This window comes from Nematolebias whitei, chromosome 2 (assembly GCF_014905685.2).
Source record: "Nematolebias whitei isolate Nwh7 chromosome 2, NemWhi1, whole genome shotgun sequence".
In the NCBI taxonomy this organism is placed as follows: domain Eukaryota; kingdom Metazoa; phylum Chordata; class Actinopteri; order Cyprinodontiformes; family Rivulidae; genus Nematolebias; species Nematolebias whitei.
In genome coordinates, this window is record NC_056499.1 from 35,471,730 (window position 1) to 35,481,951 (window position 10,222).

Genomic DNA, 10,222 nt, shown 5'->3' on the forward strand with positions numbered 1-10,222 from the left:
TATATATATATATAAAATGGAAATATTTTTCCAACAAAAACATCTGTTTAATTTTCCTTATCCATATGATTAAATAATACTCTATAAAGGAGCGCTGGTGGCTTTTAGAATGATGCTGAATGCTTCTTGTTTTGTTGCAGGAAGTTAAAGAAGCTTCTCCGTCAGAGGAAGTCTGAGGTGACCTCGCTGCAAGAGGAGGATCTGAAAACCTTAAAACGCTACGAGAAAGATCACTTCCTGGGTCCGTTTGTTGGCATCAACCCCGAGTACATGGAAATGAGTGAGTCTTGATTTTATCGTTTTGTTACTTTTCACAGTCCAACTGTCTTTTATTGCCATTGTGAATACAGTGATAGATGGCACTTTGATGCATTCAAAAGTATTTTCCACCTCAGACCTCGTCATCATTTCTTTTGAGTGTGCTGATTTTTTTTGTGTGTGTTCAGAGATTATTTAAAAGAGGCTTTTTAAAATGGAAAATTGCTAACCTAAAGGTTGTGCACCTCTTTGTGGAGCCTCTGGTAGTTGTATCTTCTGCTCTGTGTTGGACCTTTGCTTGATTTTGTACAGATTTCCTTTAGTTCTGATGAACTGTCCTCTGCTAAAAACATTTAAATCAACTGCCTGCTGTGGTTCTGCTTTGAGTTAGGTTAAGTTTCCTCAAGTGTTGTTAAAAAAAAATATTTCATCACGTCTTTAATTGGTGTTAGTCATGAACAAGTTCAAGTGCAGATGCATTAAAAAAGTCTGACATTTATCAGACTTGACTGTTGCCGTCCACAAATCACATTCTATTTGGAGGTTTCTGTGCATGGAGTTGTGCACAACAACCTCTGGTAATAACTTTACGTCATGGCTTTCTGGGACTTTTGTTTTAAAATATATAGTTTGCAGTTAATTAGACATCGGTTTCAGATCAGTTTAAATAAATATTAAATCACCCTGAATGTATATCTACACTAGTTTAAAAATCCTCCTGAGTTTGTTGTTAAAAGTGAGTTCTTGTAAATGGGATTAAGGTGCAACTGACTGGCAGGAAACTGGGCCCCAACAAGACAGCTGCCAAAGAGAAGGAGTCCAAAACTTTTTCTAGAAAGTCCTGCAAAGCAGTAGGCGAGTTTGCATTAAAAACAGAAGATAGAAAAAAATAAATAAAAGTTACGAAAACATGACTTGATGTTTGGGAGCACAGCGATCTACAAAGTGTTCAATTTTCTTATTTCCTATCATTTTTATCACGATGCTGTAAGATATCATGGCCCCCCAGGTCAATTTATACTTCCACTTTCTTATACTTTGCAGTGTTGGTCACTACATACTTGTACTTATGTGGGTACAAAAGAATATCTTCCAAGTCTTTTGTCTTGGCCCACTTCTGCAGCTGTCCGTACATTTAGGATTTAATCTAATGGAGTACCCTTTGAAATGCACATGAGCAAATTTATTATTATCCGTGGTAGTAGTGTCAACATTGTTAGATCTGGGACTTTAAGTCTGTAGCTCTAGTTTCTGAATAGCCCTGAATCTAAAGACGAAAAAGGAAAATGCATTTTTATTTCTACTGAAGCATTACGTTTCTACAACAATACGGCTGTTGAGTTTGACTGAAAACACAAGTAGTCCATGCTGTGCTCCTGTACACCTGTTTTCTGCACTGACTGTACATTTATACTTTTCCCTTTAACACCGCTCAAGATCACAACAGGAGATGATATTTATCTCTGGTAGTCAACTGGAGAGAGGCAGGCTGTATCAGACACCAGTTTTTAAGTTAGAGGTGTGGTTGGAGACGTTTCTCCTTCTGCTGCAGCAGCTGAGCTGTGCTGTTTTATTCAGCAAAGTTAAGCTGGTAAGGAGGATGGGTTTTTACTCAGCTCTCAGCAAAGATGAGCAAAATGTTCTGACACAAATCATTTCACATCAAACCATGTCCATCCACTCCATTTTCTATAACCTGGTGGATTCTGTGCAGACAGGTGGGGAGATATAGTGGTAAATGCATGGGTGCAAAATGGTAACTGTTGCACACCAGTGAAAGTGCAACAGCTGTGTATGAAATAGAAACCACTAACACAAAGTGGGGGTACAACCTGATGGAAATATGATTTAACAAGCACTGAAACCATATTATCACATTAATGTCCAGCTTTAATGTGGGGTTGCATATCCATTTTTAATTTAATCAATTTTAATTATGTGAATTAAGCAATTAAAACGAGCTGGACTGTCCTACAGTCAGCTTGGACTTCACTCCTGAGCAGAGCTACAGTAAGAAGTAAATTCCTCTGAAGTTGCTCTCTTACTTTAAGTGCCACTAAGTGTTTGATTCAACTATATGAGCATCAGAGTGGTTTACACTCCAGAACTGGAGAGATATGTATGTTTATTGATTACTTGAGCTTTTAAAGTAATAAATATTGACTGAATACCTCTGGTGTTGTTTCAGTCATAGGAAGAACCTCAGCCAGCCTGTTTGTACTTTACATACAGAATGACTTCGGGGCTACACTGATCGATATTTGTTTATTAAGAATGTCAGAGCAGACAGATGTTACTGATATCCTGCCTGCCCAGTGCCACAAAACACAATCCAGGACAAAGATGATTATGTTGTTCTTTAGCTGATAAATACAGTGCAGTGAGGATTTTAGCCTCTTTTTGGGGGTGCTAAAATTCAACTCGGCACCCCTGAAAAATAAAGAAACCATCATTAGGATTTTGTAAGGAAACTCCGTTCTCAAACCTTAGAAAATATTGAATAAATTTGGAATAAAACTTGAATAAATTATAACACTCTTAAATGGGCCAGTAAAATCTATGATTTTTGGGGGGGGGTTTTTTGCACAAGTCAGATTTTCAATGCCACCTGTCAATCAATCCAGCAGGCTTGTCAGCAACTGATAAATCGGCGATCTCAATTTGTCCCAAAGTGAAATGCCCCTTACCTGCAGGAGCTCCACCCCATTTTCCTTCAACAACTTTGTCGAGGCTTTGCAGCAACGCTTTACAGTCGAGAGGGATTTCATGAAAAATCATCAGCAAAAAATGGTTAAACATTGTCATTGGGGAACATGCAGTTCAGACAACATTACCCTGAGTGTTTAGAGGATGTAATACACTTTATTACATTTCAAAACATAAACGGACTCTATAAAAATGTAAAAGTTAGCTTAGGCTACACTTAGTTTCTTAGAATAGAAAGAAACTGAAGAAACTGTGGCCAGAAAGGACAAAGTTAGTTGGGTGGGTTTAGGATGTGTGAGAGAAGTCGAACGTGTTGTATTCACACAAGGAGAGCTGTTAGTCAGGTTACTTCTAGTTGCTCTAGTTATTGAATCAAGTGTGTACTTATGGAGGTTAACATAGATGTTAAACAACCCTTTAAAATACACCAGAATGCAGGAAATGGCTTCTACTTTATTCAAAATTTTATTGGGGAGGACCCCCCCCCCCACACACACACACACACACACACACACACACACACACACATTCCAAATGCTTCTGACACCAATAGTCACCATAAATGTTCAAGCCAAGAGCCATTGTCAGCACTGGGGGCTGAGCACCCCTAAAGATCAGATTCTAGAATCACCTCTGATACAGTGTTTGTTTCAAGGCCCACGGATACCAACGTGAAACAAGAAAGAAAATGTAAAACAAGATCTTCACCCAGTCACACACACTATGATGTAAATGGGTGGTAATAAATAAATAAATCAAGAAGACATTGGTTATGTTTTGTCCTTATTTACCCATTCATACTGCACTCTACTAGATCTATACAAAGACTAATCAGTGCTTTATCACATTCATACACTGATGGGACACACATCAGAGGCAGTGAGGGGTTCAGTGTCTTGCCCAGGGACACTTCAGCATGTGACTGCTGGTGGACTCAAACCCCCAACTCTCGCCATGGAGGACAGCTGCTCTGACCACTCGGCCACAGCTGCCCAATAAGAGGTTTAAGGAAATATAATACTTCCCACCCAGTATCAAAATAATTGTACTCTGGATTTTAAAAAAAATCAATTTAAAACTACTGATTCTAATAAAGATATTTATTTAACAAACAGAAAAACAACCCAGATCGGGGTTTCTCCTAACAGATGTGCTTTTGAGTAGTCATCCCTTCAAACATCCAATTATGCTTTTTCAAGCAGAACAAAGACAGAAAATAGATTTTGGAAACAGAGTTGTTTTAATTAGCACAAGTTATGATAGCACTGATGGTAATATATCACTTGTGGGTACTTTATTTTGTACGCTTATTGCATGCTTTAGTATTTCTTGTTTTTTGTTTGTTCTTCTCATCCTGAACATTTCATTGCTGACCCTGCATTAACCTGCATATGACAAATAAACAACATAACATATAATGAAGCTACAGCAGTCTTTAACGACCGCCAGGTTCTGTTTTATAAACTACAATCTTTAAACGTTCTCACATTCTTTCTGCAGATAATAAATGAAATAAAAACGCTCCAGGTGTAATCTAATGCTGCTCTCTCTGCTGGAAACGTAAATAAATGGCAGCTAAATATTTTACTCCATATTATCAAAGCACAATTACTAATATTTGAAGTTTGTGTTAAAATAGACTTTATTTTGGTTTTGTTACCAATAAATGATGCAGCTCTGGTCTCTAGCTCTATGTTCTGTCTGCTCAGATGAATGTAGACGCATGAAGAATAAAGCAGTTTTGAATTTGTGGTTATTGCAGCTCAGTCATTGACAAATAATAAATTAATGTATGGATTGAAGTGTGGCATTTAAGCTTTTTTGTGCACTATACTGTGGTAATAGATCAGAGTGGAGTCATCCTGAGTGTATTTACATTTCTTAATGGATAAAACAGAGTTGAATTCACGCTCGCATCATAAACTGTGTCTCTGCTCGTGTCCTGCTCGTCTCCAGTCATCCAGTTTGGGATGGTGACTCTTTTCGTGGCCTCCTTCCCTCTGGCTCCACTCTTTGCTCTGCTGAATAATATCATCGAAATTCGCCTGGACGCCAAGAAGTTTGTCATGGAGCTGCGCAGACCCCTAGCAGCAAAGGCCAAAGACATTGGTACGATTCCTGAACTTTAATTTTCATTCAACCTTTATTTATACAGGTTGGTCTCATTGAGCCTCGAGGACTCATTTACAAGAGAGACCTGATTTTCAGCAACGAACACAGATGAGGCACAGACAAAATTAGACAACCATATAAAAAGCATATAAAATGAAAAGTAAATGGAATAAATGAAATTAAACAATGCAACAAAAACAAAACGAAAACAGCTACATTATAAAGCGGTTAATTTATCAGATTAAGATACAAATCAGACCAATCAAATGATTAACCTTTCAGTGTGCAGCTTCTCTGTATCCTGAATTACATCCAAGGAGTAAAAATGCAAACCGGTACTTACTCCCGAAGAGAAAGTTTCTACTAAGCAAGCTGTCATTTAAAAGTTTTATTATGATTATTTTTGCACATACAGTAGATGTTTGATTACAACTTAAGATAAAGGCACTCTCATGGATATGGTATGTGAAAAGCACCATCACCCAATGCATAAAACGTAACCCTGATGACTTTAAATAAAACTTCTTTTGTTGACATCAAAACAAGTTATTGAAGAGATATTTGTATGAGTATATTGGCAGGATTTTTTTTTTCATTAAAAATAATGTAATTATTGAAGAATGATATCCATTTCTGTGAAGTTCGGCCTGTTTTAATGGAAATACAGTGTTTTGTATTGACAGGCCCCTGCTTGCTGCTCCAATATCCTACTGTTAACATAACGTGAAGCGGATGTTTTCATAAAGAACTTTTTATTTAGTTTATTTCATGTATGTTGCTTCAAATGAGATGAAAAGAAACGTTAAAAAACGTCTCTGGATTTTGAAAGTTTTAGATGAATAATGCTCCTCTGGAGGGTTATTAAAGAAGAAATAATTAGCTGAAAGCAGAGCCTTTCATCCCGAAGGGAGTGAGATTTTTCTCCCATCCAGTGCAGAAGAAGCTTGTGCCATCTAGTGGTGGAAGGTACTTCCTGACCCAGTACAAGCCTGTTTGCACCTATGTCAGCTCTGTTCCCTGTCTGCAGGTATTTGGTACAACCTCTTAAGGGGGCTCAGCAAGGTGGCAGTTATTGTTAACGTAAGTCTTATTTTACCTTTAAAATAAATAAGAAGAAACAGTCAGACTATTGTTATCCTGTTTACAATAACCCAGCTGATGAGCCTTTCTGTGTACCAGGCTTTTGTCATTGCCTTCACCTCGGACTTCATCCCTCGGCTGGTCTACCAGTACACGTACAGCCCTGACGGCTCCATGCACGGCTTCATCAATCACACTCTGTCATATTTCAACGTTAGCGACTTCCAGCCCGGCACAGCCCCTTCAGATGCACTGCACCTGGGCTACAAGGTGGACGAATGCAGGTAAGGTCGGACTTTGGTGGGTTCTGGAAAAAAGAGCTGAGCTGCAGAAGCGTATTTAGTTTGTGCGTAATAAATGTGTATGTTTTCTTGTTTTCGTAGATATAAAGACTACAGAGATCCCCCATGGTCCAGCACACCGTATGAACTGTCCAAAGAGTTCTGGGCCATTCTTGCTGTTCGTCTTGCCTTCGTTATTGTCTTTCAGGTCTGGAACAGCACACATACTGCATGCACTCATCACTCATAGTTTCATTCATATTTTATGTGAGAAAAGCCAACAAGTCAGTCATGTTTGATGGATGTGTAGCCTCTATGTGGAACATGGTTACTGTGGAGTTCTGAGTCAGCGGTCATGCAAAATTCATCATTCAAAATTAGTTCTTGATTTGTCTGTATGTAACACCTCTAAGATCAGATCATTACCAACCACTACATTAAGGTTCGGGTACAGAATATTTAAGCACAGCAAATGACTACTTGTGACAGTATGTGAAGATAAAGGTGATCTATTGATGCTTCTACCTACAAACACACAGCCTTTCTCACTTTGTGGTTTTTATTTTCTGCTCCTTATTAATTTGTCTTCAAAGTCTGGGACAGCGGTTCTAGATGAAAAGCATTTTGTAACCAACAGAACTATTGTAACTGGCTTGGTGCAAAACAGATCAAGTAAGACCATATATTTTTTATTAGAAATCACTAATTTGGTACCTGTGAGTCGCAATTTTTTTTGTCGCAATCTAGCCACAAATTTTTTCAATTAAGCATCAATGTAATCAGTTTTTTTTTTTTTTTGTCGTCTACATTCATTCATTCATTCAACATTTATTTATACAGGCTAGTCTCATTGAGCCACGAGGACTCGGGACTCTCGTAAAAGAGAGACCTGTTCCGGACAGAACATATAAAGTACAGACAACAATAACAGTAAACAATGACAACAATAAACTACAGTTAAAATGTAGTTAAAATAAGAATAGTGTATAAAACAAAAAATCAAGGTGCCGTAAAACAGGTGAAATACTAAAAACAAGAACATAACTGCTTTGATGTTTCTGTTGAAATTATCAAATGTTTGAAACCCTATAAAGAAATGAAGGTGGACAACTCCAGTTCTTGTTGCAAGATGTTCCAGGTTGCTGGAGCTGAGTAGGAAAAGGCCTCTTTTCCTAGTTCAGTCCACACTGAGGGAACGCTGCAGGTAATGATGTCCTGAGAGCGCATGTTGTAACTGCATTGACGACATGACATATGGGAGGAGATATAAGAAGGTAGCAGACCAAGGAGGGATTTATAGATGAAAATGAACCTGTGTGAGAGCCTACATGTAGATAATGATGACCAACTGACCAAGGAGCACAGGGTGCAGTGATGGGTACAATAGGTACAACCAGTAATGAATATTAGCGCACCATGGTAGACAGCATCCAACAACATCTGCAAGCAGCTGGCAGGGGCATTCATGTAAATAATGTCACCATGGTCAATGACCAGTAGGAAGGTAGTGGTTACAAGGTGTTTTCTGGCATTCAGAGTTGAGCAAGATCTATTTCTGAAAAAGAAACCCAGTTTTACGTTCAATTTCTTTATCGTTTTTGATATGTGGTTTAAAAGAGAGATGTGCATCAACCAAATTTCCCAAATATTTATGACTCTAAAAACTCAATAGGAACACCATGCATGGATGAGATAGGAGGAAGAGTTGCTGGCACCGACTTTCTGTTTGAAAACAACATCCCTTTGGTTTTGTCAGCATTTAGCACCAGCTTGAGATGGAATAAGTCTGACTGAATGATGTCAAATGCAGACTGTAGAAGATGGAAAATCTTGGCAACTGTGTTAGCTCGGCAACAAACAACAGCATATAGATACAAGGATGCATCAGGAATGTTTTAACCTACATTATTTATATAAATTGTAAAAACAGTGGGACCTAAAACTGAGCCTTGTGGCACACCATTGGTGACCGTTAAGGTAGCTAGATGAAGTACTGTTAAGTCAAACACATTGCCTCCGACCTGAAAGATCAATAGAATATAATCAATCCCAATATGTATTTTTAGGTTGCCAAACCTTCTCAACGTTCTCACATTTCTGACTCTTTGACTCGTGGTAACTACAGTAAATTAAGAAGAGTTCAAGGCAGGTTCCAGACACTTAGCTCTGACCGTGTCATGCACATTTTCTATCACGTTCAAAACTCCTGTGACACGAGAGCAACATCCTTCATCTACTACGAGAGGCTGGAGAATCCTTGCGACTGTTTTGATTTAGAAACTCTCTTGTGATTCCCGTTCACTGTCATCATCTGCTGCAGCTCCAGTGAAATACTCTGCACAACCCAACACGTTTTTCACATTCACTTTTTTTTTTTTAAAGACTTTTTTGAACTTTTGTTAATTTTATTTAGAATTTTAGGATCAAAATCATTATTTTATTATTTGCTTGTAAGTGAAGGGTAATAAAAAAACACTTAATAACACATTATCGACAATTGTTAATTAATTAATAATTAATATTAATTATTGATTACTCAATTAATAATGAATACTTAATAACACATTTTAAAAGGACAACATGCACAATAGGCCGAAGAAACGAGCTTAAGTGTGATTTGTGTGTGCGCATAGATAGATAGATAGATAGATAGATAGATAGATAGATAGATAGATAGATAGATAGATAGATAGATAGATAGATAGATAGATAGATAGATAGATAGATAGATAGATAGATAGATAGGTTTATTAATTATTATTTTTTATTTATTTATTTTTATTACAAAATTTGTTGACATAATCATTCATTCAGTTTGGATACTGTTAAAGCCAGAGCTTACTGGATTCATTTTACTATCCCCCCACCCTCCCACCTCACCCCCACCACAATAGTTAACTAACGGTCATGACATGATCAGTTTAACTTTAGGACCTTACTGACCTCCATTTATAATATTGAAATAAAATAATTCAAACAGTCTGCATGGTTTAGTATTTTGGATTTGTTGTATGTTTTATGCTGCTGTCTTGGCCAGGTCACTCATGGAAAAGAGGTTTTTAATCTCATTGAGTTATTTTCCTGGTTAAATCAAGGATACATACATACTGTGGCTCAGAAACCTTCTTCCCACCAATCAGAGGTCTTTATTCACTCTGTGTCTTACAGAATGTGGTGATGCTTATGAGTGACTTTGTGGACTGGCTAATCCCAGACATCCCCAAGGACATCAGCCTCCAGATCCACAAGGAGAAGATCCTCATGGTGGAGGTGTTCATGAAGGAAGAGCAGGGTAAAAGGCAGGTGGCGCGGGACAACCACAACCAGGACAACTGCACCAGCCCCTCGTCGACCGATCAGAGCCCACCGCAGCCTCGTTCACGCCCGGTAAATCCCGATAAGGCCAGCTGGTGAAGCATCATGGATTTCAATCGGCAAATATGTTGTTGTATTTAGTTTAGAGGATTTTTATTTTTAATATTTTTGACCTGCCATACCAGAATTCCCTCCCCACAGAAGTGGATCGGTCACTACTTGTGCAGTTTTTAGATGTGACGCATTCTTCGTCCTCCGCCACTTGTTCAATTAAAAAAAAAAAACCTAAACGGCTACACTGATGGTATTCTGCCACAGATGTTCCTATTTATTTATTGGATGTATTTCAGAGGAAGAAGCCATTAGCTTCACTGAGGGATCCGATTTAAATCCCCTTGAAGAAGCGGTGCCAAACTCCACCTTAATGTGACTCATACTTTTAAAGTGGGATGTTCACCGCTGACACCTCC

At 38.2% G+C, this 10,222-nt stretch overlaps 1 protein-coding gene across 1 annotated transcript in view; it reads left to right on the top strand.

Annotated features, from left to right (window-relative positions):
* LOC119426735 (anoctamin-1) overlaps nucleotides 1-9,929 on the top strand; it is an 18,568-nt gene extending 8,639 nt beyond the window's left edge. The window contains exons 7-12 of the mRNA XM_037694320.1: nucleotides 141-280; nucleotides 4,921-5,073; nucleotides 6,104-6,156; nucleotides 6,256-6,440; nucleotides 6,540-6,645; nucleotides 9,606-9,929. Of these exons, the coding sequence (XP_037550248.1) occupies nucleotides 141-280; nucleotides 4,921-5,073; nucleotides 6,104-6,156; nucleotides 6,256-6,440; nucleotides 6,540-6,645; nucleotides 9,606-9,851 (883 nt within the window). The 3' untranslated portion in view covers nucleotides 9,852-9,929. The remainder of the gene's footprint in view (nucleotides 1-140; nucleotides 281-4,920; nucleotides 5,074-6,103; nucleotides 6,157-6,255; nucleotides 6,441-6,539; nucleotides 6,646-9,605) is intronic.
* Nucleotides 9,930-10,222: the final 293 nt, after the last annotated feature.